This window comes from Cryptococcus neoformans, assembly GCF_000091045.1.
Source record: "Cryptococcus neoformans var. neoformans JEC21 chromosome 4 sequence".
In the NCBI taxonomy this organism is placed as follows: domain Eukaryota; kingdom Fungi; phylum Basidiomycota; class Tremellomycetes; order Tremellales; family Cryptococcaceae; genus Cryptococcus; species Cryptococcus deneoformans.
Window position 1 is genome coordinate 1,733,188 of NC_006686.1, and position 26,407 is coordinate 1,759,594.

Sequence of the window (26,407 nt, forward strand, 5' to 3'; positions counted from 1 at the left end):
TCCCAATCATCCTCATTTATTTATTTCCCATTGCATATTTCAGCCCTAATTATAGCATATAATATGGGTATTAAATTCAACTTGCACCCGCCCTGACGAGAATAATTCTCAGCAATTCCCAATTTCCACAATCAAAAGTGATGATGTCACCCATTCCCCTTTGCCTCCACATTCGAGCACATGGTCCAATGCTCGTTATCTTCTTGCCTCTTGCAATAGTACGTAGACTTTTAACAAATCTACTTTGGCAAATACCATCTTACAGCCCAATAACAATGACCAAACCACGACAACGAACAGTCTCCCAGCGACAGCCCAAGGAGGACGAGGATGCGTCCCTTCTTACCACCGGTTCGTCTCTGACTTCTGGCCGTCTTTCCTGATCTATGCACGGCTGACGGGGTACGCAACAGCTGATATTTTAGACGAGCAAGGTTCGCCATATGTCAATTTGTGAAAAGATGTTGAGGATGTGAGCTAATAATTGTGGGATTCGTAGAGCAGGAACAAGAGATCCGGGAACTTCGGGAGAAGAATCAACGGAATAACGCCCAATCTCAAAACGCCCTTGATGTAGGCATCTTGACATGTCTCTTCATGTTCGTGCATACCCTCCCACGATAAAATATTACCACTATTGACAGCCGGTTACTCTACAGCTCTGGTATCCAAATAACATCCCACTTCCGTTCCCCCTCACCTATCATCCCCCTCCTCGCCCTTATCCAACTCATCCTCCTCCCTCTCTCTCTTACCCCACACTTTTTGCCGGGGCCTCTCCGCCCCTACGTCTCCTCCCCATCCAATCACCTCCTCATTCTCTCCGTCCATCTCACAGTCTCGATTTTTGCCATTTTGCTGCGTAACCAGCAAGCGGGTGCGACTCTGGAAACACCAGCGTTGGAAGTGGGAGAGGTGGCGAGGTGGGCGCTGCCGAGTTTGGTGGTAGGCGGTGTGGAGATGCAGAGGAGAGGTGAGAGGACGGCGGAGGAGAGGTTGAGGCTGTTGGAAGGGGCGAAGTATGAGGTCAAAGGGGCTTGAGGTGGTTTGGTTTCGGGGGGGGGTGGAGATTGAAGAGGAGACTAGTTGGTGCAACATACAACGATGGATTGATTTTAGTAAACTCACGCTGTTTCAAATAAACGTCGTCTTTCCAATCAGTGTTGCTTACCTCAGGCCTCTAGATAGGAACACGATGGTAGCAGTATAGCTATGTATCCAAATCCTCATTCACAAAGGTTTTACCGAACCCTTCCCGAAAACGGTCATGAAAAGGACTTTTGGAACTTTCTCAACCTCGTTGTCATTTTAATAGAGTCAGGTGTAAGAAGCTGCCGTTTCGCATACTGGTCAGCTTTTAATCTAATTCCATAAAATGCCACAGTGGCGCTCCATTTAAAACACAAAGCCCTGACGACGTTCATTTGTAACTGCGATTGGTATCTACTACGATAGTGGCAGCACCATCAGCGGCAATCTTTTTTCTCGTGAAGTACAAGCCCAGTTATGATGTTATTCCAACTCACGGAATCTTGCATTGATTTAATCAAAACTTGCCATAATAAAGGCTACGCCTTTTATATCTTTCTCAGCTCTGCGAGCTGACTCATCTTTCTCACACTTTCCCTGTACCCTCCGCTCGGACCTCTCTCCGCCCTAACGCTCTTCGCACGGTCCTCCTACTCTTCCTCTCGCCTTCTCCTTCCCCCCCTCTCCCATCTGCACCCCAAAACTACTTCTCCCTCTCGTCTCGTCCTCCTTCTCTCCCTACTACGCCCGTTCCTCTGTATCCTTACACGTTGATACGTTGGAACCCATTTGACATAATAAGAATATTCTCCATGGTCCGGACTTCACTATGACCGGTCCTTCTTGATTTATGCAGTTGCATTACATGGTTAAAGGAAAGACATACACACCCCGTATATAGTGTTTATAGAATCTGAACGAAAAGACCACGTAATCATCTTTCTAAACAAGCAGCTAGACTAACTCCGTCACATTGGACTGGCGCGATACAAACGAGTGGGATAGAATATCCATCGCGACGACTTTTGAATGAAGGGAAAGTGGCGATACAGTGGTCTTTGTCTAATTGTTCAAAGTGCTCGCAGAGCGAACTAGCAGTGTTGACCTTTCCACAATCGCTCCCCTAAAGCATCACGTGGGTTGTCATATGCGACTCGAAGTCTTCATGGAGTCTTCAAACCGTCATGCCCGTCGACCTCCTTCATGTGCGTAATCCACTCACCACGTCAACCAAAGTGCTATGCCCCATGGGACCCTCAACCCTGCATAGCCCTTGTCCTCCCTCATGTGCGCAATCCCCTCATCACGGGAGGGCAAAGCGTCCGACTGGCCTTGAGCTGACCAGTACTTACCAAGTACGGCCTTCTGCTCCCAGAGGCTCCAGCACATCTCCGGCACAATACCGTCGAAACGGCAGTCGGTTTTGCTCCACTCAGACCGATTGCTCTGGCTGTGGGTGAGACGCGGATCGCCCACACCATACGGGGACCAGCACATGTAGCACATACCCTTCGGTCCGCCCTTGAACCCGACCTCGGTGCGAAAAGGTCTCACCATGTCCCGGCACCACTCCCTGGGATCCATCGGGTTATCAGTGCATACAAATGCACTGTGCCAGGAGTCGTTTCCCTCGACAAAGCACCGGGGACACCGTGGTGTCGGAGAGGTGCGAGAAGGTGCTATAGCCATACATCAATAAACACGACAAGTAGTCACGTACGACCGACAAGTCGCACTCACGGCGGCACCCCTCCTTTTTTTTTGTTTCAAACGACCATTCCGGTCCGACCTTTAGTTCGGACAGCCACGGGGCAGGTCGAAATTCCCATTCACCTCCATCTTGGTGCGGGCACCCGGAACGACAATCAACACGGGAGACGTTTTGGGTTGACGATTCATCATGGTATCGCAAGGCTCAGAAGCCGTGACATGGTCGATATATTCTATCGCGTTTCTGGGCCGAAGCTTGGAGACTGTTTTGATGAGCCCACAATGTTAGGAGTGACGTGGACAATGGTCGAGAAAAGGAGGGGAGGGATGAGGGAGGATGGGACAATGGACGATGGTCCAAAAATTGAAACTTACAGCAAAACGGGTTTTACTTTGTCCCACAGAAGGACAAATTCTCCAACTTTCTGTTGATAGGAGGATATGGTATCGCCAACATCAGTCAACGAGGGTATCTGGCAGTTTGAGACCAAGGGACTTACCATCGTCATGGCCGGTAGAGGCAGAAATGCTACTTGGGTACTTGGCCATTACCGTCATATCATTCAAAACTTGCCAATTTTCTAGACACTTTTTTTCAATATTTCCTTCTACCTATGCACATCAGAAATTTGATAGTCACTTTCAAGAAAGTTTGCGTCTCAAATTGCTCTTCATTGATATTATCTTCGCAGAGCGGCAATTGTCAGCGTCGGGAAGAATGACTTTTCAGCATGTGACTGATCTACTCACTTTTATCAGCGTTACGAATTTTGAAGGTGGGCGATCGGAGAAAAAAAAAAAACGGCCAATACGCTACGCTCTGTATCTTGGCCGCCTGTTCAGGCAAATCCTACTATCATACATGAATTTGTGTCGCAGCCAGTTGTGTGCGCAATCATGAAATACAGCGACGCCAATCTTTGATGGTTCGCCGCTTGATTGAAATACAGGGGGGCCTGGAAGGGTGGAGATGCGACTGGTGGAGGTCCGGTGTGTGGGTGACGGTGGATGGATTCAGTTTGAGGGAGGTTTTACGGCAAAGGACGTGGAAGAAGATCTCTAGGATAGGTGCGGATAAACCAGTGGGAGGTGGGGAGACAAGGATCAAGGCCCGAGTACGGTGGGGAGAAAGGGAGGGTGGGTTGGGGGGGCTTGGTATGAGCATGACGGGAAAATGCTCGGCGGGCATGGGCGGGGACATGGACGTCGATGGGTTCCATTCATTCCTCCTCCCTTAAAACCCTGACCAAGCCCTCTCAGAAATAGCCAAGAGTCCTGCCACACCGTCTTTTATGGATTGGGTAGAGAAGTGGCTAGAGGAAATCTGGGAGATGGGAAGAGGTGATCTCTCTCTAAGCAAGCGGCAGATACGCCCTCCGCCTAGCTTCCTCCTCCTCTGTAAACTTCCACGTGAACCATTCCTCCCTTATGTCTGTCCCTTTCCCTACACCTGCGTTTCCATCCTGTGGCGGATGCCCACTGCCCGACGACAAGCCTTTGGCATCCACGTCTGAACCCCTAGTATCTGTTTGTAGTTGTTGTAGGACCTCGACTACTTCCTTTGGTAAGATGGCTTCTGGCGCAGTCGGGGCGGTAGGGCTTTCCGTTGCATCTATAGCTCCTTGGGGTTGTGCTGGTGTTTGAGGTTCGGGCAAGGCGGTGGGACCGCCGGCTGGGATTGGGATGCCATGCGATGCATGACGGTGTTTGTGGAGTGAAATCAAGGAGGGGTAGAGGTGTGGTTTATCTATACCGATACGAGTTTGACATGGGTCAGCCTGACGATTCTCGAGTTTGAAGGAGAAGATGGAATGTGGTAAGTGGCATGGTGTCGTAAGGGGCACAGGAAGAGGATCGACGTACCATGTAACAAGCAAACCCACACTCCCATCCGTCCGGGATCGCTGTCCTTGCCGGCTAGTTCTTTCTGCTGTCGCTGCTGCTGAAGCCGTTGTTTGTCATGAGTCCGTTGCCCATCTCCTCGCTCACTTGCATCGTCTCCAGCTCCGTCACTCGCTCCGTTCTTGCTGAACACAAGAGGAGCGACATCGGGATATACGAGTCTTGGGGCGATGCAGGGGGGCAGCGTCCAGGGCGGGGCGGGCTGTGACTGAGTTGACTGGGCCATCGTCGTGGTCGGCAGCCAGTCATTTGGTGGTTTGCGATGGGAAAATCGCATGGGAACGTAATGTGGAGGTCCCTCCGACTCGGCCGCCGCAGCCCGGATTATATCGTGAATGACGCTCGCGAGTATTTTGCGGCGAACTCCGTCACAGCGGACATCTCCACGACCGCGACTCGAAAAAACGCCCTCGAGTGCATCGGCGATAACGCTAACACCGACAAAATCCCTTCCCCCTATAAACCTGACTCGCGTCTATACAAAAATTTGATCCCGCCGACTCCCACTCCCCCTGGCCCAGCCCGCCGCCGCTGCGCCTCGCACTCCCGCCGTTCGTCCTCTCCGTTCGCTGCAATTCGCTGCAAAAGTCATTCTCCCTACCCTTTCCTCTTTCTTCATCCATCAATCTTAATCACCCAAAATGGTACGTTCCCTTTTCTCGATATGCAGGGCAGGAAGGGGAAGAGGGATAAGGTGCTGACAGAGGTTTTGCATGAGTAGGAAGCCGCCGCCAACAAGCAGCCCGTCAAGCTTGCCCGTGTCCTCAAGGTGGGTTTAATCTTCTTCTCCCTTTTCCCAATCCTTCAGTCATGAGTTGGTGGGGGGAGTCAGCGTGAGTATGAGCGTGGGCATGAGCACAAGAGCGAGAATGAGCGAATAGGGGATCGGGCTTGGTGTTGACTGGGAACGAAAGAGACGAGACTACGCGCGTCGGTGGGTAGCGAAGCGTGAGCAGCAAGTGGTGCCAGGTCGTCGTCGACGTTCTTGAATGTAGTGGAATATGGATATGGGGAGCCGAGCGCAATGTCTGCGAGTTTAGTCTTGTCGGTCGTGGTGAAATTCTGCGGCGTCGGCGATGCTCGTACTCGAGGATGGGCGTGGTGAAAGATCTCCCTGTCGTCGTCGCCGTGTTCTCTTGTGCTTGTGGTCACGCTCCTGCTCATGCTCGTTCTCATCCATTATCTTGTCATTTCGGCTTATGATCGTGGGATTTCGCTGACGTGCATTGTTATCCACTATACTATTCAACCCTTCCCCTTCTTCGTCTTTGTCCTTTCTCCAATCTATATTCCATCGACCGGCCAACCACCCGCTCCACCGACCATCTGTCCTCCCATATCCACTCATCCATCATCCCACATCCCCACCCAACCTATCCATCCCCGCACCCAAACAGGTCCTCGGCCGAACCGGCTCCCGAGGTGGTGTCACCCAGGTCCGAGTCGAATTCATGGACGACTCTAACCGATCCATCATCCGAAACGTCAAGGGCCCCGTGCGAGTCAATGACATTTTGGCGCTTTTGGAGTCTGAGCGAGAGGCTCGGTGAGTTTTTTTTTTTTGATCATTTCTTCCTCTCGTGTCGTCTCGCGTTGTGTCTGTCAGTGGTTGAGGCCGGGGGTTGGTGGTTGGTGGTCTGGTGGAAGACAAGATTGAGGGCCTTACACAGCATCATGCGAGAGATGACAAGAAGGGAGAGATGATTATTCTCTTAAATCATTCTGAAAAGGAGATGGACGCTGACAATTTATTTTTTTTCCTAGTCGTCTCCGTTAAGCACTGAAAAAAAAATCGGTTCTTTTTGGAGATTGGTGGTGGTGGTGGTAGATTCTATATCGGTTACGATTGGAATGGATTTTTTTGTCGGAACCCTATTGACGTGATGACATTATCCATTCTCAGCATTTCAAAGACCACGTTTTGGGCGCGGAGTACAAGGCCTGTTTCTTCTGTTTTGATCAATGTCGATGTCGATATTGGCTTGACTGACGTTTGATTGGGACATTGGGATGGTTTGAAAAGCTGACTGTAGGGACTGCGATTATAAATCTGCGGCATGGGCTCTTATCCCCTCGATCTCTCTATTTCGGCGCTTCATACCTCAAAGCATGCGTTAAGCGTTTTATTCTAATCGATACAGAAAAAAACCGTTGGACTCTTTAAAGTGTGCAAAAGAATCCTCCCTCTGTTCCTTTCAACAATACTTGAGGCCAAGATTGGATACAGCGTTTTGCAAGAACCTGCTTCGTCGGCAGAATGCTGTCCTCAAAGTTGATGTTCCGCCTTCATCCCCTTTAGGATCGGGGATGCCCCGTAGAGCTTACATGTTATCTGACCCTTGCGCAACGCATTACCCCACAGGCTCTGATGCAGCATGTCCTCCCTTTGCACAAATCAAACAACCCCCCTGCCACCTCATCCGCAAATCCTGTTATACCTCCTGTTGTACCTGTAGCCACCAACGAAGGTAGTGTCCCCGCGACAGTGTCTCCCAAGACTGGCACGTTGCGCTTGGCGCCATCTGGCTTGACTAAAGACGGAGCTGATCACACTGCCAACATCACCAACTTTTCCATTGACCTTTTTTTTTACCTTTTTATCCTGTTGCTCTTCATTTTCCTCTTGAATCTTCTCCCCATTTTCAAGGTCCGTGTCAGCTAACGCTCCTAATCATTGGACGAAAGGAATTTCAGTTATTTATTGTTCAGCGTGTGAGATTTGTGATCAAGGCCAATTGGCATCTATCAAGTTTTGGGAATATAGCTTTCATCTGTTTTCCCCTCTGTTTGCATGTGTGTAGAATATTGGCGGCCAACTCAAAAGGTTTGGTCTAGGAAACTCTTTCTGATGAATTGTTTTTCCGTCATCATTGTCACCAAGGCCCCACGAGATTTTAAAGACTTGGGCCCGGGAAATGTAAGCTTGGATTCAAAATGATGAAAGGACTGGATACGTGTGGGCGGTCTCTAAAGATTCCAAGTGTCATGCACAATAAAAAAAACCTATTATCCCTCGTTTTCCTTCTTGCTCTCTATTTTATACCTCGCTTTGTTTTCTTTCTTTTTCCCAGAACAAACAATCTTAAGCCTTGATCCCCTGCTCCTCATCATACTTCCTCGCCTCCTCCAACTTGGTTCTAAACAGCTTCTCCGCATTCACCCAAACCTCGGCCGTCTGCCTCTCTGGCAATTGCAAGAGCGAAGGCAAAAGGTCGGTCGAGAATTGTTCCGAAGCTTCCCGAGGAAGAAGGGTGGGGAGGTGGTCGATGGAGATGACGGTGCATCGCTTGCCGACGCCCTTGGTGTCGACCTCGACGGTGGGGGAGGGGAAGGTGGTGTTGATGGAGTAGATGGGGATGGGGTTGTGGGGGTTGGTCGTGCTGCGCGGCGCGGCGCGGTTAGCTCGGGATATATATATATATATATTTACGCAGGAGAGAAGGGAGAAGAAGAGAGACGTACTCGCAAGAAACATCAACGACAACGCTCAATCGACGATCGGCCCCAGCCTCGGCGATGAATTCCGAAGTGATAAACTTGGGAATTGGCTTGGAGAGGTAGATGCAGTTGACAAAAATGTCGACGTCGAGGATCTCGGGAAAGGGGCCGCCCTTGGCCGTCTCGGCCATATCCCACTTGATGATATTTTCTCTGTTTACCAAAGGGAGGAGGGGGCGTGAGTGGGATGATCAAGGGGAGTAGAAGAAGACAAAACAGAGACGTACTCGGCAACACCGGCCTTCCTGAAAAGATCAACCGCACCGGATCCACATCGTCCCAAAGCCCCAATGATCAAAACCTTTACCCCCTTATTCCCTTCCTTGGTGCCTTGCAACGCCTCGCTCACTTCCTTGACCATCTCGCCTTCATTGGGGTAAGGCTTCAATTCGCCCAGCTTGCCTTGTCCGTTTTGGGTCTGCTGAGCGGCAAAGGCGAGGGCACCGGCGGCGGCGCCGGCAAAACCGGCGTGGAAACCGAATGCGGCGACACGTCGGTGGGAAACGGGGTCTTCGAGGAATTCGAGGTCGTAGAGGGTACCCTTGCCCTGGGCGAATCGGCGGAGGACGTCGTTCCATCCGGCTTGCTGCTTGTAGCAATGGGCGAATTGGATGTGCGTGTGAGGGAGGGGGTCGCTGTGGTTGCAAGACATGAAGGGTTAGTAAGTGTGGTGTGGAAAGAGGGGAGATAAGATGGGGGGGAAAAGAGATAAGAACTTTGGGAAAGGATTCTGGCTCGATCGGAGCTCGGAAGAGATGGATATGGTATCGAGAAGACACACAAAAGGCGACGGAGGAAAGAGCCACTCACGTAGATTCGGGGAGCTCCTTCAAACCGATAATGGGCACGTCGACGGGGGCGCTGGGCCAGGTGTTGTGAGGGACGATCTTGCAGCCGACACTGTGGAGCACAGAAAACAAAATATCAGCACACAGATCTCATGCCAAACGCGAGCCCTGGACGCACGCCTCGAATTCGCGGTCGTCAAAGATCCGCTGGGGATCCTTCTCGACGTAGACGTCAAAGTTGCTGTCGAGCAATGTCTTTGCGGTGGTGGGGGTCAGAGCCGAGCGGTGCTCAAAGGGCTTCTTCTCGCACCGGAGCCAGATGGGCTGTCTGGGACGGGTGTTGGCAGAGGTGGTGGCGGACTCGGGGGCGGTGGCGGCCATTGTTGCAGATACGAGAGTGAGAGATGGATAGAGAAGAATGAGGATTTGCAGAGTGAGCGTCTATTAAACACCGTTCCGAATCTCGACTCGGAGCTGGTTTTTAATTCCCGACTCGTATTCAAGTCCCGACTCGGAATCTAAATTGGGCCGATTAGGTGGGCAGACTGGGGATTTCTGCCCGGAAACGAGAGACGAAACCGGGGCGTGACGTGGCATATCTCCCGCGAGTCGAACAACAGCCGAACTCTTCCTCGGCAATTCAGTTGTGCGCCTTCACTCTTCTCTGCCAAACCACAATGTCCGCCGACAACGCCCCAGTCAACGCTGCAAACCCCGAGGTCGCTCCCGTCCAGTCTTCTGCCGACGCCCCGACCCAAGAAGGCGCCCCTGCGCCCGCCGGCCCCTCCAAGTCTGAGCTCAAGAAGCGCGCAAAGGAGGCTGAAAAGGCCAAGAAGGCTGCAGAACGCGCAGCGAGGGAGGAGGAGGATAGAAAGAAGCGCGAGGCCAAGGAGTCTGAGGACCATGCGAAACAGAACTATGGCAAGCTGCCCTTGCACCAGAGCCAGGAGAGGAACGGTGAGTCCTGTCCTTATTGGCCAGCGAGTCGTCCCGAAGACACGCCGTAGTCTCGTCCACTAACATACTCTATAGGCCAGAAACGACTCAAGTTCCACGAACTCAACAAGGACCTTGTAGGCCAGAGGGTCATCTTCCGAGCCAGGCTGCACAACATGCGTCCTCAAGGCAGGTCATCGTCTAATCACATCATCTTGCTATACTAAACTGACAAATTGACGGTCAAAACGATTCGACATGAAATTGAATACAATAGGAGCCAAGATTGTCTTTCTCACTTTCCGTCAACAAACACACACCCTCCAAGGTGTCCTTGTCGTTTCCAAAGAGAGTGACGAGCACCAGGTGTCCAAGCAGATGCTCAAGTACGCTACCCTTATCCCTGTATGTTTCCGTCATGACCATTTTTTCATACAGATGGTGGCTGACGATGGGAAATAGTCTGAGGCTATCGTTCTTGTTGAGGGTGTAGTGAAAGAGGCCGAGGTCAAGAGCTGTACTATCCAGAACTATGAAGTTGGAATCCAAAAGGTGTGTCCGTCCTTGCATATCATCTTTACTGGATCGCGCTCAATGCTGACATTGCCGATTAGATCTTCACCGCCGTCGAGGTTAATGAGCTTCCATTCTCTATCGATGACGCTGCCCGTCCTGAATCTGACTTCCAGCGAGTAAGTCCAGGTCCCCTTTTCTTCATCTCTTTCAATACCAAATAGAACTGCATTTGCTGACATCGTTTGATGGCATTTTTTTTATATAAATTGATTTGTGAATAGATGGAGACTGAGGACGTTCAGTTTGCGAGGGTTGCTTTGCCTACGAGGCTTGATAACCGAGTGATGGATTTGCGAGTAAGTCAACATTACCCTTTCCCTCCCCCAGCCGCGGCCAAACAAGCTAACCGCTCCTTTTCACGTACAAACAGACCCCTACCAACCAAGCCATCTTCCGCATCCAATCCGCCATCTGCCAACTCTTCCGTGAATACCTCAACTCTGAAGGGTTCATCGAGATCCACTCGCCCAAACTCCAAGGTGCCGCGACCGAATCGGGCGCTTCAGTCTTCAAGGTCAAGTACTTTGACAGGGAGGCGTTTTTGGCGCAGTCGCCCCAGTTGGCGAAGCAGATGGCTATTGCGGGTGATATGGAGAGGGTTTATGAGATTGCTCCTGGTGCGTCTTGTCGTCTCATTCCGCTGCTTGTGAACAAACGGGACAAAACAGGCAGCCAGTAAAATTGATACTGATGTGGAACGTCGAATAGTATTCCGAGCCGAAGACTCCAACACCCACCGTCACATGACTGAATTCATGGGTCTCGATCTCGAAATGGCCATCGAAGAGCACTACCACGAAGCTGTCGATGTTCTCGACAATATGCTCCTCCACATCTTCCGTGGCTTGCAAACCAAATTCAAGCATGAGATTGAGACGGTGAAGAAGCAGTTCCCATGTGAGGATTTCTTGTTTTTGGAGAAGACGTTGAGGTTGCCGTTCAAGGAAGGGATGCGGATGTTGAGGGAGGCGGGGGCGACGGATGGGGAGGGGAAGCCGATTGGCGAGTTGGACGATATGAGGTATGTCGCGTGATTCATGATCCCGTTATTGGATTATTAAGCTGATGTGCCCCCCCCGCCCCTCATTTTATTATTAGCACCGAAAACGAAAAGCTCCTCGGTCGACTTGTTCGTGAAAAATATAATACCGATTACTTCATCCTCGACAAATTCCCTATCGCCATCCGTCCCTTTTACACCATGCCCGACCCCTCTGACCCCACGCTCTCCAACTCGTACGATTTCTTCATGCGCGGTGAAGAAATCCTTTCTGGCGCGCAACGTATCCACGACCCGACCTTTTTGGTGGAGAGGATGAAGGATGTGGGGATTGACCCGGCCTCGATGGCGGGTTACCTCGATGCTTTCAAATTGGGTGCCCCGCCCCATGCGGGAGGAGGGATTGGGTTGGAGAGGGTGGTGATGTTGTTCTTGAAGTTGGGGAACATTAGGAGGGCGAGTTTGTTCCCCAGGGACCCGAAGAGGTTGGCTCCTTAAGAAAAGCAATCAAGCTCGTGTTGAGTCTTGATACCTGGTGGTGGTAGTGGTGGTGGTTGTCGCGTGAGATGGGTGCAAAAAAAGGACGGTTGGTGTTTGATATAACACGCCATGAGGATTGGGAAAGGAGAGAGGATGTGGAAATAGAGTTTTTTTTTTTCCCCTTATGCAAGCCGAATTTGATTAGGGTACTCGAAATGCCAAAAAAAAAAAAAACCGGGCTTATCGAGAAGCCCATGTCATTGAGTTTTCCCCTGTTGGATGTGGTTTGAATTGTGTAAAAGTGCTGTTGGGCAGTGCAATGAATGTTCATGCTAGGATGCAGGAAAATGGGCTGAAAGAAAAAATGCTATGTACAAATGCTGTGAGATTATTATAACCGTACAACCCCCCTTCCCCTTTCCCTCCCGGCCCCACCTCTAAACACCTCCTCACCCAAGCACGTCTCTCAATAACAACGCCGGGTCTTCATACTTCCAATGCAAATTATGTTTCCTCTCCTTTTTACCATCTTCCCCATCCCTTCCGTCCTTCCCGTCCTTTCCGTCCCTGCCGGCGTGTCCGCCTGCTTTATCGAGTTTGAGGAGACCGTTGGCCAAGAGTTGGGAGGCGATGATTTCCGAGCGGGGGGGTTGTCTGCCTGGGATCGAGGAGACTGGGACGGGGCCGGGGCCGGGGGCGGCTGTGGATTTGGATTTGGGATGGGGTAGGGGTGGTTGTGAGGGGATTTTTGAGACCGAGCCGGTTTCCGTTGACGGTGCTGCTCCAGCTCCCAATTCGGAAGAGGAGGGCATAAGAACAGCCGTGGGCGCATTGCCATTAACGTTAACGTTGATATTGGCATTGGCATAGGTGTTGGGATAGGGATAAGGATTGGCAGCTTCGAGTTCTGCGAGGGTATGTGCTGTCATTAGCCTGTGGATCGCGGGTGAGATGTTGGGGTGGAGGTTGGGGTGGAGAGTGAGGAGGTGGAGGAATGTTTCGAGGTCGGGCGGGGGGATGTTGCCTCGGGATGTAGATGTGGATGTGCTGGGGTTTTGATTTTGGTCGTTATCGAGTTGTTGCATACTCTCTCGTCCTGCTCCGAAAGTTGGACCGGCCGCTTTTTTCCCAAGCGGCACTCTAATCGTCGTTTCCCCGGGCCTATCCCGCCCTGTAAGGTGTACGACCCCATGCAAGATATCGCCCATATGGGCGTCCATCCCGACGGCCATAAATTCGCCTATATCGTCTGCTGCTGCTGTGGAGGAAGAGGTGGAGGGGATGGAGAGGTCGTGTAGTTTGGCGAATTGGGAGAGACGGAGGGCGAGCTGGTGGGATGAGGGGAGGTGGCGTGTGGGCAGTGCGAGCGGTGGGATGAGGGAGTCTGATAGGTTTGTTTCTTTAAGTGAATTGCTTTTTTTAAAAACCATAGAGAAAACGGGACATACTGGAAGTGTAAGGACTCCATCGCTTTTCGCCAACACCTCCCCACATATCCTTTTCCGCTGCTGCTGCTGCGCCCAAAACGCCCTTTTCTGCTGCCCCCGCCAAAGCCTTCTTCACCCTCGCCCGCTCCTTTTTCCCGAGATTCATCACCCACCCTTCAACTCGTCGTTTACTCTCGATCAGTGTGTCATCCACATCGAAATCGGGATCGTTGACGGATGGTCTTTGACGTTTGTGCCGTTGTTGGAGGGAGGACGAGGTGCCGTCGTGTGTGGGGATGGAAGCGTTGGTGAGTAGGGAGGAGAGCAGTTTGTTATGTAGGTGTACTATCGTAAAATTCAAAAGTCAGCTCGAAATATGACAAGGAGGTTGTAGCTTATTGGTGACGCACAGTGATCACCTTTTAACCATCCTCTCACCATATCCTCTAGCTCAGCCCTCCCCAGCTGTCCCACCAAGTATGCATTCAAGCTTTTCCAATAAGGCAGTCCCGCTTCTCCAAGGACGTCATGCAACTCTTGCTTGATGGCGTGAATATCTACCCGCATCTGAGAAGAGACGATCCCGTTCCGTCTTGGGAGGGTATGGTTCTGATACATATGTGTAGAGGATGAAGCTACGGGTGGATGTGGATGTAAGGTGTTTGTCGATGTGGGTTGGAGGACAGGCCGGGATGGAGGATGGTGAGGAGAAGGGACGGAAGACATGCCGTTTGCGCGCCCGCGGGGGTTATGGAAGTCTGGAGAAAAGGCCGGTTTCTTGGGTTCCAAGGGTCGTAGCGGTGATCTGAAAATTGCGATAGCCGGGAACGGATGTGGAGAATACGATGACGGCGGCTTATGAGATGGATGGATGGATGGTGGTGGGGGAAAAGCGAGTAATGCGGAAGATGATGGAAAGGTGGAAAAGAAAACGACAAGGACAATCAAAGCGACCTCCACTTTTGATGTCCACTCCGTCGGTTGTCACTATTGGCGGGGAGAATACTGGAGGTTGTGGTGGGCAAACTCGACATATGTGTACAGGTTGAGTGGGGATAAAGTATGCTGGCTTGGTTTGCCTTGGCGATTCATATATATGTAGGCTGACAAATGCATAGATGTAAATTGAGTATTGTATCTAGTAGTATAGTACAACCGACGAGATCATTTCCTTCCCCTCCCTTCTCTCATTATTCATTTGTAGGCCGTTTAGGCCGCAGACTCCGTTTCAGCTGAGCTTTCCCAAGACACATGGGGGAAAAGAGAATTTGAAGAATATCGATGCCCCGGCGGTACATGAAAGAAGTGTAGAGACGATTATTTGATTATTATTTAGCAATGGTACGAAAGCGGCGGTGCCCGGAATCCGGCTATGTGGGAGTTGTAGGAGGGTCCTTCTTATTATGTTTGGCACACATTAATGGTGTTCATTATTATTATGAGAATATAAGCAGTTTAAGGGTTGGTGGAAGAATTGTTTTTTGGTGTTGTTGTTAAGGGTTGAGAGTTGGAATTATGCTTTACTTCCAAAAAGGATGGAAGAGCAATCCCATTACTTTTTGTACTGAGTTGTTGATAGCTGATACGTATCTAAAAATGAGGAATGGAGTTGTACCGTTGTTGGATACAGCGGGACCAAGTACTACCACTAATTACCTTCCAAGTTCTAAAACATGCGACAAGCAATAATACTCCTTCCTCTGAACAGTTACACTTTGAGTGAAAAATAGATCGCATATTACATGATGGAGTTGGCACAACATGCGGGAATATTAAATGATTTGGAACTCACCTGCGCGTGCGAAAAAGATGCTGTATTGTAATCTTTGATGCCGTTGAGAATCATATGCTGGCTGGCTCCTTCTCTCTTAATATAATCTTTCAGATACTCCCAATAATACAAGGTGTCGATCGAGACCAGCAATGTTAAGCACCAATCGGACCTCGATATCTTGATTAAGCGTTGATTCCTCGATCAGTACTCGCCGAGCATAGCCAATCCGCCGAAGGACGCAGTTCCTTAGGCAGCTCACAATTTTATCATTAAACTTCCAGCCCACAAAAAGATACTTTTGCCTCGAGCCCTCGATGCCATCATGCCGATAAATAATAGTAGGATCGGAGTCATCGATCACTGGTAGATTATCCACAGACGCAATATCGCTTGTATCCCACATGGACTTGAGAGTGTTTTCGTATCAGTAGATATTCCAGGGGAAAGAGATCCGCAGCATTGATATATGCTGGAGGATCGGGTGAGGTAGTCATCTTGACAGGCCAGTTTCGGCCTACTTTATTGGGATTGGGGCTGCGTGGTTGCTCGTGAGTACTATGTTGAATGAGCGAGAAGATGGGAGCCTGAGGTACAGAATTCTAGGAGAGATCTTTTGCGGCGTGGTGGGTTCAGAGTTGCGTGGCTAGGAGAAATGGGTGCGCGATGAGTGCTGTCAGTTCCAGCTGCATATAATTGACAGGCGATGAGCGTATGCTGTCTTTCAAAGGCTGAACATGCCACTCATGCAGCTTATGTTTGAGCGTGGGGATTTTTCATGGGGCCTGTGGGCTCCGAGTTTGAGGCATTCCATGTGTAGAGAGAAGACAGGAGCAATTAGGGATGCATGATTATATCGTCTTCTGCTGAAGAAAGATGGGAACCTCAGGCTCGGGCCCTGTCATGGCACACGCCTCCTCCCATTTTTTACCACTCTTGATCAAAAGATCCATCTTATTGTACCAACGTTTCATCTTCGCCTCGTACTCCTGCATTTCCACCATGCGTTCTTTTGCCTTTACCTTCCTTTCCTGTATTTCCATCACGCGTTCTTTTGCTTTTGCCTTTTTTTCCTGGAATCCCAGCATCCTACGGGCGAATGCTAATTTCTCCTCCTTGTAACTCATCACATCAACATGCTGTTTCTTTCGCATGGCGAGTTTTTGTAGATGTCTCCTCTCGTCGTTCCTTTCGTGCCGCCTGGCCAGCTCGTCGAGCCTATCATCCGCCTCGTCCAACCCATCATCCGTCTCCCAATCGGCGTCTTCGGCGACGCGACCACCTTGACGCCTAGGACCGTTGTCTCGGGTGTTGACATTGATGGCGCCCTCGTCATCATCATCATCACCATCAGCATCATTGTCGAACTGATCATCCTCGGGATCCTCATTTAGGCGCTGAATCCGGGCTTGCAGAGCGGCGCGATCTGGATCGGGAAGGCCGAGGGAGGGGTGCAGGGTGGAGTAGCTGTTATGTTCAGCCATGAAGGGTCTGTTGACAATAACTGGGGCAAGGATTTCATAGAAGGGACAGATCTTGTTCCTTTGAGCTACCATGACGTCGATTAGCGACATTATACTCGGGCTGATCTGCCAAAAGCACTTTCAGCTCACAAAGAAGGTTTGGCCCGTTTGCCTCCTCAGCATTGCCATCTATCCCAGTACCTAACACGGACGCCTTGTTAAAAGCGTCGACAATGTGATTGATCTGTTTTCTGTGTCAGCAAGCATAAGGAATATGAAAGAAAGCGACACGATTTACTTTGAGAAAGACGCCTTTAACCTGGCGTCGACTGTCGCAACCCTTTTCAATGAGGTACTGGTGGCACTGATTCGCCAGGTAGTCTTTTTTCTCGTGACCGATTGTCCAGCGATGATAGTTGGCGAGCCTTTCATTTGCATTAGTGGATGCTAGCCACATGGCGACGTGCCTCTCTGCGGAGACACCGTTGTCGTCGATATCAGTCGCCCATTGTTTGTTCGCGTTTCGCGGCCTCTTCTGAGTCCCGTTGGGCGTTTGGTCACCTTCTTCGTTTTGTCTTGTCGGGGGCATAGCCGGTGGATTGGTTAGGATGAACGCAGTCTGAGGCGCGAAGATACGATAAAGAGATATGTGTGAAATGAAAATGGGGAAAAAACGCGTCGACGCGATGCGGATCAATTAAGTTTCTTTTCATTAATTCATGAATTATGTGCGAAATAAATCCTATTTTGTCTACCCCACAATACAGATATCTTTTACAGTACTATTAAATACCATCTTTGGGATTCTCGCTCCCCTCAGTAGTTCCAAGAGCCACATCAAGCAATTCTTCGCGTAGCTTTTGTTCCCTCAAGGTCCGACATTCTTTCGTCCTTGTTTCGCTTTTCGACACACATGAGCCATATGTGTTTCTGCTGTGGTGTTCAGCTCCTCCAGTCACGGAAAAATGGCCTACTTGCAAACAGTACAACACTCCATTGCCTGTCTTGGGCAAGCAATACCTGACAACCCTGCCTGGACTATTCTCGAGAGAGACGACATCAGGAAAAGTCCTGAATCGAATGCCAACAATTTTGCAGTTTGCGATCAGTATTCCAATAAGTGTCGAACTGGTCTTTACTTAGCACCTTCGTACAAACAGTCTCGTAGAACAGTGTACTAGATAGTGATGAGAAAGACCAGAAAGTTACAAAAAAGGAATATTAATAAAGGTATAGAGTCTGACCGAAAATAGACCACGTAGTCATCTATCTAATTAAGGAACTAGACTAGTGAACTCCGTCAATAAGGTCATGACTCTCACTTTCAGTGATGCGTGACGCTGACCAATGACGCCTTCCAATAGCATCCACTTCATCTAATACCGGCCAATCCTCAGCCCTACGAAAATGTGTTTGGATTTGGACGAGCTTTCAGATCTGGATATAAATGCCCTATATCGACTCTCCTCTCGCAGAATTGCAACGATAAGGTTATCAGGAAGGTCCTGAGCACGAAAATACCGTACGGAACAACGATTACAGATCAAGATCGCAATGGCATCATCATCTCTTCTCGCGATGTGGTCGATCTTCTGTCCTTAAACGACTTTCTTGGGTGACCGCACCTGTCCATGCATTGTGCTATCACGATCTTGCCACTCACTCATGGGATCTGCTTTAGTTCCCAACACACCACCGAGAGGAGAGAAAAACAAAGGGTGATCGGTCGATGCTCATGAGAGGTGTCCTTTTCTTCGACATGTCTTAGTGTACATGGTCAGAAGGCGGATGGAGTAATTATTGCGTAGGTAAAGGGGATTATACAAAAGTTCACCTTCACAGATTCCCAATATGCAACATCTCCCATATATAACTAGCTTCGCCCTCATCTCCCCGCGCTCACTCGATCCTTATGCTCAGCCAACGCCTAACCATGTTCTGCCTGCCTCGTCTAGATCTCGTCTCCCATAGGCCTCCGAAAGACCGATCGAAAAATGCATGGCCCCTAGCAGCTTAGTCTTCTCAAACTCTCGAGCTCAACAATCCAAATGACTGAATCTAATGCTCCAAGTACAACTGTAGACAAACGACCAAGGACACGAAATTTAAGCAGCATCAGGTGTTTCCCGGCCTCTACGAGGACAACGCCATCGTTACACCCTCGCATCCATCGCTCGACTCCCGCCGAATGTCCTTCGTAGGGGCGACCATTGCTGGCTGCGGGAACCTTTGGTGACCGCATCTTAGGAAAGGTCACTAAAGACCTCTTGCCAACGAAGGAATGACCAAACAGAGGAGACCAAGGAAATCACCAGTGCCACACTGCAGTGGCTATGTGTTAGTAGTTGAACCCCATTTTTGTTCCGCCTTGAAGATATATAAGGCCTATGAATGTTGACTCACGATTTTAGTGGTTTTGGTCTGGCGAGGTGCCAGGCCAGGAAGAATGAGAAAGAGAACAAAAAAAAGAAGAGGTCCAAGGCCACTTTGGTTGGAAAAAGGCAAGTAAGCAACTGCAATAACTTAATGGTTCCTTTCCACCACTTACGGAGACAAACCAAGTGTTTGGTAGACATCACCAGCATTGCTGGGAGCGTCTTCTCTCCCGAAGTTGACATGGGGTGTCGGGGAGGCGATATATGGCCAGACAAGATCCTCTGGCCTTCTTGTCGTCTGTTGTGGATTGAGTAGAAAGGAAAGAGAAAAGACAAAGTTTTGTAGCCATAATCTGTTGCAACCTGGGGTCGATTGCGTACTTCGTTGCATCCAAGGAAGGAAGAAGGAAGAGAAAAGGCGAGCTATATAGGATGAAGAAAGGTCTGTGCGAAAAGTGGCAATACGGAATGTGGCGGTTGAGTCGACAACGCTATGAACTTGCAGATAGTGTAGGTTGGAAGATGCCCCGCAAGCGCCAGGCTTTCCTCGCCCTGACACTAGATCGATCATTGCCTTGTTTCAAAGGACCTTTTGGTCGTGCACGGATGTTGGTCCATTTGTGTTTTCTCTAGGCAAGCAACATAATTCTGAGTCCAAAATCCGTCCATAGTCCCCAGAAAATCAATACTGGCCGAGCATTCCTCCTTTTAAAGTCGCTTCAGTCAGCCCTCCGTCCACTTCCTGCTCCTTCATGCTTCAGGCCCCGGCTATTCCTTCCTTTAAGTCCAGCTTCTGTTTCGTCAGCCTGGCAATTCTTCAGTATGGCTCTGCAGTGCTGAAAGGGATACTTTCACATTCATTCGTCGAGTTTACATCATCCGAGTTGACCGCCGGGCAGCTATTACGCTAGCTGACTGATGTGACGTCCGTGATACTCCCTCGTCCTTGTGAGGCAGGAAGTTCAGAAGCCCTTTCATGTGCACATCAACGAAACTTGGCTTATCGCATGCTGACACAATTATAAAAAATGACTATCTTACAATACGCTTCTATACAAACAAAATCATACCCATTCCACCCCTCCCTTTTTTTCCCTAAACCATCCCCAACATCCTTCCAATGACGGCATGCTCCATCCCCAGCATCTGTTCAAAATGGGACCAGGTGGTCAGTCAACCAGCTAGCCATTGTTCCGTTGTTATAAAAGTCATGGTGTTGTCATTAGACTTACCAACAGCCACCAGAATTGAATCACCCCAATTCCTCCTACAAACAATTGGGAAACTCTGCGCACCGCTCTGCGCATCCTCGCGTCCTTCGCTCGACTCCCCCCGAAGGTCCTCCCCAGAGGCGACCATTGCTGGCTTCGGGAACCCTTGGTGACCGCATCGTAGGCAAGGTCACCAAAGACTTCTTCCCAACGAAAGAACGACCAAACAGTGGAGACCAAGGAAACGACAAGCGACACACTGCAGTTGCTATGTGTTAATAGTTGAACCTCATGTTTGTTCCTTCTTGAAGATATATAAGGCCTATGAACGTTGACTCACGTTTTCAATGGTTTTGGTATGGCGAGGTGCCAGGCCAGGGGGGAAGAGAAAGAGAACAAGAAAAAGAAGAGGTCCAGGACCACTTTGGGGTAAAAAATTAAGTAAGCAACTCTTAATAACTTCATTGTTTCTTTCCACCACTTACGGAGATACACCAAGTGCTTGGTGGTAGATATTGCCAGGGTTGTTTGAGCAGCCTCCTCTCCCAGAAAACTTGATTTGGACTGTCCTCTAGGCTCGCTTGGACCTGCCATTATCGGCGGTTGGACCTCGTTGTTTGGACACATCTTAAGTGGAGATGGATAGGGACGGATAATCTTAAAGTCAAAGATGTAGTTTGAGCTGGTATGCAAACTGGGATAGAAGGTAAAAATTCCGGTTTAGGGGAGAAGAGAAGAAGTAAGTGTTCGTCGTGGATTGAGTAAAAAGGAAAAAGGGAAAACAAGTTTGTTAACCATATATAGTGCAGGTCGGAAGACGCCACGAAAGCTGGCATGATTCGTTCCCTCACCTACGACACTAGATAGGTATGGATCGGTCTTTTAGCGTCAGTTCAAAGGACGGACCGTTGATTGTGCAAGGACCGTTGATTGTGCACGGACCGTTCGTTGGTTCACTCCCCTCGTGGGCGGGCGACGGACGGGCGGACAAGTGAAGTGGAGGCGTGAGTGGAGGTAAGGAACGGATGTGATCGGGTGACTGACCCTCCTCCTTAAAAACTTGTTATAATTTGTGGTTGTAATTAAACGCCACGCTTGGGCTTAATAAGGTACTGGTACAGTAGCCTCGAGCAACTCTTCTAAGTTTACTTCACGTTGTAGTGTAAAACCCCTAAAGTCTCCTACGGATATGCTTCCATTAGGTTCCGTCGGCTTCCACCCATGATATCCAAGGCTGATGACGGACTGTACGACTGTAAAGGCTGCTAGGGAATATAGCCTCCCAAAGGTTTGGCTGTGGTGGTCATAGTACATACGATGGAAGTACCCTATGTATCTGGTGATAGATTGGTATAGTGGTATAGTGGTAACGATTAGTTAAGCTCGGGTCTCATGTCGAGCTGGCTGGTGTTGCTGATACAGTCCTGCTGTACTTGCGCTATAAAGCGTCTGCCTATAAGGCTGCATATACGAAGATAGATTATATCTAAGGAGAACATCATAGATAGCTAGCCTAGAATGGACTAAGTACCCAGAGTGAACTAAGTAAAAGAAAGTAAAAGTAATAAGGTATCCCACTTCAGCAACGGCTCTACTCCGCTCTTCTTTGATCCCTGCGGTAACCTCCGTCATGCTTATAAGTGGGTGCTCGAAGTGATGTGACATGGCCGTAGGGCCATTGCACTACAACGTCGGATATGTTTTTAGTTATTTTAACGACGCCCAATTATTTGCAAGAATTGCATCCGACTCATCTTTGCTTATATCCGCCATAAATAATGCGCTCCTGATTATCTCGACATATAAAAGATCACTATGTTTGATACTTCTACCCGAGGTCTCGTTTTGTCCCGCCGAATTAATCGCATCCCATCATACCTGGTCGAGGCTAACGACGACGAGCCAACTCCGAGATAATGTGCATAACTGACGAGCCACCCGCGTATCAAGCCATCGATAACATCCCCCTACCCCTATATTCTTTCTTATATTGTTGTTCATTGATGCTGACAACTTACCCATTCACTTCATTTTGAAGTGGAGATCACTAGCCGAGGCTTTTACGATCACTATGCACAAGCTATACTCATGGGAAGGATCACATCACCTTCCCATCTGCTGGGCGCCTTACAATCGCGATCAACTCAAAGGGCGGCCAACCCTGGAAACCACCATCTCTTTACAGGCTCAAACTCAGGTTCAAGTTCAAGCTCAAGGCCAAGCTCGACGTAATTCCCAAAGCCCCCTCCATTTGGCCTTGGACGAAGACTCGCAAGGTCACCAACTCCCCAGCGATAACGTTAATAACGAGAGCGATACCATGCCACCTTGGATCATACATGCCTCTCGATGGATACTGGGCCAATTCGAGGATGGGCTATTATTATACTGTGAGGGCCTAGAGCATGAGTTCGAACTTGCCCACCTGGGGTTGGCAGATCAATTACCCTCACGAAGGCTTAGTGGTTTCAATTTAGTGCCACAGTGAGTTGTATACATAGTATATCTACCGAATAAGGTAAATGTAAAATAATTTTGAGGGGATGGGATATGAGTTATTAGTTATGGCTGATCCATATGGATAGCTTTCGGTTCATTATTTAGTTCAAGTGCTGAGGGTGAAAGATGCTGGAAATGTCGAGGATGTGTCAACTCTGGCGGCGAAGGGCGAATGTCCGGAGAAGCAGGCAAAAGACATTTGCCAGCTTATTCATTGAGGGCAAAACACCTTTCGATAGAGTCGGCGTTGTTCCCCCACCAGTAAGGCATGACCGCACCTGCCAAATGAATCAATCATATGACTTAGTCTCTGCCGGGAGATGTAACACTTACCGGTAGTGCCCAAAAAGATGAAGATAAACAACAAGTTGAAGTTGAAACCGGTATCGACTATTGAAAAGGGTTAATTAATATGGATACGAAAGATCTTGGGAAGAGGACTCACGGGCGGCACCACTCTGTTCGTGTAAATCAATTGTGTGAAATCGTCAGCATGTCCCCCGAGCCGAACGTAGATCAACTTACGATGTAAGCCCACATGTTCCAAAACTTTCTCCTGTATCTGTACAACCAAAAGTTCCAGACCGTTCCAATAATGAAAGCGGTGAATGGACCAGTACTCAAGTTGCCATAGAAGGTGGCCGCACCAGAGAAAAAGATGGTTGTGTTCCAGAGATTGAAGCGAGCCCGAGGGAATCGCTTGTGCAGGAGCCAAATGATCACGGGCGCAGCTGCACCTACACTGACCGTTCTTGTCAGCATACAAGTTGCTTTGTAAGATTACAAGAAGTCTCACACAAAACCATACGTCAAAGGCCTGTAGACGCTGGATCTAAACAACCTCTTGGGCCCGACGAGAGAATATTGCACACCAGCAGAATTGTAGCTCTGGAACTCTTGTCCAGTCCATTGACCTGTTGGATCCACCTCTTTCCCGCTAACATAATCAAATTTGGTGTCCAAGACCCAACGCATCACCGCGTAGTTGATAGGTAAAGCCAGCATGTTGGCAAGGATTTGAATGCCGATGACCTGTCGCGGTGGCAAATGGAAGTAATGTCCAATCTAAGAGTAAGAATTAGCCCTAGGCTGCATGACTCGATGAACCGAGTGCGTTAACCTTCTGGTCCTCCAGGACAGTTCGCGCATCGTACCAGACATTTCCCGAGATGATTCGATATGCAAGCTGCCCCAATGGGTGTCGAGATGAGCCTTTCGCTTCAATCATGTCTGTAGACAACGTCAGCCCGGAGATCCGATAATGTGTGAAGTTATGACGAGACTTACATCCATAAATTAGCTCATTAAAGATACCGACCTTCATCGAATATCCTGACATGGCGTAGACCAGACTCATGGGCAACATGGCAGCAGCGCCGAAGCCGAGAGCGACGAAGTACGTCCATGTGGACATATAGAGCTTCTTACTGACGACCACTGCCAAGAGTATCACAAAGGGAATAAGAGTTAGAAGTCCCCATTCCCTATTTGTTTCGTCAGTGAAAGAACATGGAGATCCAGAGAAGTTGGACTAACCACCAAGTCAGTCCAGGATATTTGGCAGCAATCCGGCTCAAACGATCGTTATGAGCTGGTTTCTTTGCACGCCAAGCCCTAAAAACGTGCATGATGGTCGGACCCAAGAAGAGGCCGCACCATACAAAAGATGAGATGTATGAAGCATACCACTGTTATGATGGGTCAGCAAGGAGGAATCTTAATTTGGATTAAATGGCAACTTACCATAAAGACATTCCACAGGTACTGAGCTCCAGAGTATGCAAGGCCGATCTCTTCATACTACACATGCAACCCATCAATAAGTGAGAGATCCTGGAAAAGCAACAACATACCCTGGTCTCATTGAAGACCTGGAAGCCTTGGGCGTCGGTATCCACTGAGAGTCAGTATTAGTTTCGATCTTTTGGAATTCAGTACTGTAACTTGCAAAGACTGTTGAAGGGATAAGAAGTGCCATTCTTCATGAAGACGCCGTTGGACATGATGTTCCATGTGGGGGATCCCCAAAGGTTACCAAAGTAAGCGATAGGAATCAGGATCCAACACTAGAGTCAAATATAAATCAGTTCAATTCGAAAAAAAGGATTTCATAAGCAATTTGAATACCTACCACGATCACAAAGGAAACAAAGATGATTACTTGCACACTGTAAGGATAAGTGATAACAGTTGATGTGATGTTTGACCAATCCAAGGTGATGTTCAATAGTCCAGCGCCACCTCTCCCGGCACCGAGAAAGTTCACCTTGTGGTTACGGCTTGCAAACCAGCACAAGGGGGCGAGGGAAGCCACAAAAGGGAAGGCAAACTCGGGGAGGAATTGCCAAGCAAACATTCCGAGGAAAAGCCACCAGAAAACCTTCAAGTCTTTTCAGCACATTGGTTTTGCCCTGACATCGGAAGGAACTCACTCTCATCTGCTTGCGTGATCGTTCAAGGTGAAGCTCTGAAGTTCCTTGGATACTTCGATAGACAGCGACTTGCTGCATAGAAAGAGGGAAGATGAATTGGGGATCGTCAATCAAAATTGGCCGGACCATTGCCGCAAACGAGAAACCCAAAAGTGATACACCCTTGAAAAATTAGCTAGTCAGCTTAGTTTCCGAATACTTCGGTCGAGAGAGGCTTACCCAGCCAAAGAAAAGCGCGATGGCAGGACTCATTGTGATGTTGTAATATAAAGCGGCATTGGTTGGCAAGTAGGCTGAGATCATCATCAGTCAAAAAACCTATGCCTCCCTCGCGCCAGAAGTTTACACTTACTCGCCCATTGACCTTGACTTCCAGTATTAGCCGCAATACCAATGATGACATGCTCTTTGACTGAAAAAGGACCTGGATTCAGGGAGAAGGAGAACCTTCCAAGCGGGACAGTGTAGTCGGGCAGAACTCTCGCGAGCAATTTTCCAAGTGGATGGGAAGCCAAGATAACGAAGAACACAGGGAACTGAGCCGTTGTGGTACGGAAGCTATTCTTGCTCGTCAATATGTCATCTAGATGAGGGAACGGCTCGGACTTACTATGAGATTTGTGAGATGACACTCCCTATAGCACAAAAGATGGTGGAAAGGAGAATGGCTCGGAAGGTGATAACGGGCATCGAAGGATCATCTTCAAAGCTGACAGTATTTCTCACTAGCTCTGGGATGTTGCGAAACTCTTCAGAGTCCCAATCATATTTTTCGTCCCGATGAATGAAGTCGTCCAGCTTGGCTTCTTCGACGGCGATACCTTCCTGTGACTGATCAACGTACGGATCGAATTTCTCGTTTTTCTCGTCGATATCAGAGGAAGAACTGGACGGAGACTCATCACCCTTCAGCTCCGTAGTGTAAATTTCGTCATCATTCTTCTCCTGCTCGGTCGTATTGTCGCGACTGCTGTTAAACATGGCAGTCGACTGGTATTTGGGAAAAGAAGTTTGGTTTACGGCCTTGTCGAGGTGGCTATAAGGGATGTTATCCTATACGAGCCCATCTACCGCTGGCTTGGAAACATCATCATATATCTCATACATATATTGCATTCGTCTTTAAAGACCCCATATCTGGTGCACGAAGCACGAATTGCTTTGGCCTGTCAGGGTGTCAGCGGTTAGTTCGAGCACGCTTTTTTTAGTGATGTGTGTCAACTTCTGACAAGTTAGTCAAAGAAAGAAAGAGCGGAGGGCGGGATGCCCGCATCAAACAGACGGTAAGGGACAAGGACAAGAGAATATCA

The 26,407-nt window shown here is 49.2% G+C and overlaps 9 protein-coding genes and 1 pseudogene across 9 annotated transcripts; 3 read left to right on the forward strand and 7 right to left on the reverse strand.

The window, feature by feature from the left end:
* Nucleotides 1-228: 228 nt before the first annotated feature.
* CND06260 (hypothetical protein) lies at nt 229-1,256 on the forward strand. The gene is made up of 4 exons (XM_024657125.1): nt 229-351; nt 414-434; nt 500-599; nt 660-1,256. Exons 1-4 carry the CDS (start codon nt 276-278, stop codon nt 1,039-1,041), a joined length of 579 nt encoding a protein of 192 aa, XP_024512612.1. The 5' UTR covers nt 229-275; the 3' UTR covers nt 1,042-1,256.
* A 3,936-nt stretch (nt 1,257-5,192) lies between these two features.
* CND06280 (conserved hypothetical protein) lies at nt 5,193-7,089 on the forward strand. The gene is made up of 4 exons (XM_024657126.1): nt 5,193-5,285; nt 5,363-5,410; nt 6,039-6,187; nt 6,406-7,089. The coding sequence occupies exons 1-4, from the start codon at nt 5,283-5,285 to the stop codon at nt 6,416-6,418; spliced, it is 213 nt and encodes a 70-aa protein (XP_024512754.1). The 5' UTR covers nt 5,193-5,282; the 3' UTR covers nt 6,419-7,089.
* Nucleotides 7,090-7,607: 518 nt separating this feature from the next.
* On the reverse strand, nt 7,608-9,361 carry CND06290 (saccharopine dehydrogenase (NAD+, L-lysine-forming), putative). Its single transcript, XM_570078.2, has 5 exons — nt 9,106-9,361; nt 8,950-9,039; nt 8,367-8,774; nt 8,104-8,292; nt 7,608-8,021 (listed from the first exon to the last, which is right to left on the reverse strand). Exons 1-5 carry the CDS (start codon nt 9,306-9,308, stop codon nt 7,724-7,726), a joined length of 1,188 nt encoding a protein of 395 aa, XP_570078.1. The 5' UTR covers nt 9,309-9,361; the 3' UTR covers nt 7,608-7,723.
* A 231-nt stretch (nt 9,362-9,592) lies between these two features.
* CND06300 (aspartate-tRNA ligase, putative) lies at nt 9,593-12,228 on the forward strand. The gene is made up of 9 exons (XM_570076.1): nt 9,593-9,884; nt 9,960-10,052; nt 10,141-10,268; nt 10,326-10,415; nt 10,478-10,555; nt 10,661-10,735; nt 10,810-11,056; nt 11,148-11,460; nt 11,538-12,228. Exons 1-9 carry the CDS (start codon nt 9,605-9,607, stop codon nt 11,935-11,937), a joined length of 1,704 nt encoding a protein of 567 aa, XP_570076.1. The 5' UTR covers nt 9,593-9,604; the 3' UTR covers nt 11,938-12,228.
* Nucleotides 12,229-12,243: 15 nt separating this feature from the next.
* On the reverse strand, nt 12,244-14,270 carry CND06310 (hypothetical protein). The gene is made up of 3 exons (XM_570554.2): nt 13,757-14,270; nt 13,368-13,691; nt 12,244-13,303 (listed from the first exon to the last, which is right to left on the reverse strand). The coding sequence occupies exons 1-3, from the start codon at nt 14,070-14,072 to the stop codon at nt 12,369-12,371; spliced, it is 1,575 nt and encodes a 524-aa protein (XP_570554.1). The 5' UTR covers nt 14,073-14,270; the 3' UTR covers nt 12,244-12,368.
* A 1,678-nt stretch (nt 14,271-15,948) lies between these two features.
* Nucleotides 15,949-17,223, reverse strand: CND06330 (expressed protein). Its single transcript, XM_570553.2, has 3 exons — nt 16,879-17,223; nt 16,731-16,824; nt 15,949-16,666 (listed from the first exon to the last, which is right to left on the reverse strand). The coding sequence occupies exons 1-3, from the start codon at nt 17,167-17,169 to the stop codon at nt 15,969-15,971; spliced, it is 1,083 nt and encodes a 360-aa protein (XP_570553.1). The 5' UTR covers nt 17,170-17,223; the 3' UTR covers nt 15,949-15,968.
* Nucleotides 17,224-17,703: 480 nt separating this feature from the next.
* On the reverse strand, nt 17,704-17,880 carry CND06340 (annotated as a pseudogene).
* A 519-nt stretch (nt 17,881-18,399) lies between these two features.
* Nucleotides 18,400-19,357, reverse strand: CND06350 (expressed protein). Its single transcript, XM_570552.2, has 3 exons — nt 19,129-19,357; nt 18,984-19,065; nt 18,400-18,902 (listed from the first exon to the last, which is right to left on the reverse strand). Exons 1-3 carry the CDS (start codon nt 19,196-19,198, stop codon nt 18,824-18,826), a joined length of 231 nt encoding a protein of 76 aa, XP_570552.1. The 5' UTR covers nt 19,199-19,357; the 3' UTR covers nt 18,400-18,823.
* A 596-nt stretch (nt 19,358-19,953) lies between these two features.
* Nucleotides 19,954-20,915, reverse strand: CND06355 (hypothetical protein). Its single transcript, XM_024658505.1, has 4 exons — nt 20,652-20,915; nt 20,510-20,588; nt 20,188-20,425; nt 19,954-20,101 (listed from the first exon to the last, which is right to left on the reverse strand). Exons 1-4 carry the CDS (start codon nt 20,791-20,793, stop codon nt 20,051-20,053), a joined length of 510 nt encoding a protein of 169 aa, XP_024514357.1. The 5' UTR covers nt 20,794-20,915; the 3' UTR covers nt 19,954-20,050.
* Nucleotides 20,916-22,096: 1,181 nt separating this feature from the next.
* CND06360 (conserved hypothetical protein) lies at nt 22,097-26,164 on the reverse strand. The gene is made up of 16 exons (XM_024657127.1): nt 25,708-26,164; nt 25,450-25,655; nt 25,317-25,390; nt 25,098-25,259; nt 24,797-25,045; nt 24,614-24,731; nt 24,519-24,562; nt 24,409-24,465; nt 24,202-24,353; nt 23,953-24,149; nt 23,786-23,895; nt 23,462-23,730; nt 23,191-23,407; nt 23,111-23,123; nt 22,999-23,055; nt 22,097-22,943 (listed from the first exon to the last, which is right to left on the reverse strand). The coding sequence occupies exons 1-16, from the start codon at nt 26,076-26,078 to the stop codon at nt 22,873-22,875; spliced, it is 2,367 nt and encodes a 788-aa protein (XP_024512755.1). The 5' UTR covers nt 26,079-26,164; the 3' UTR covers nt 22,097-22,872.
* Between the last annotated feature and the right edge of the window lie 243 nt (nt 26,165-26,407).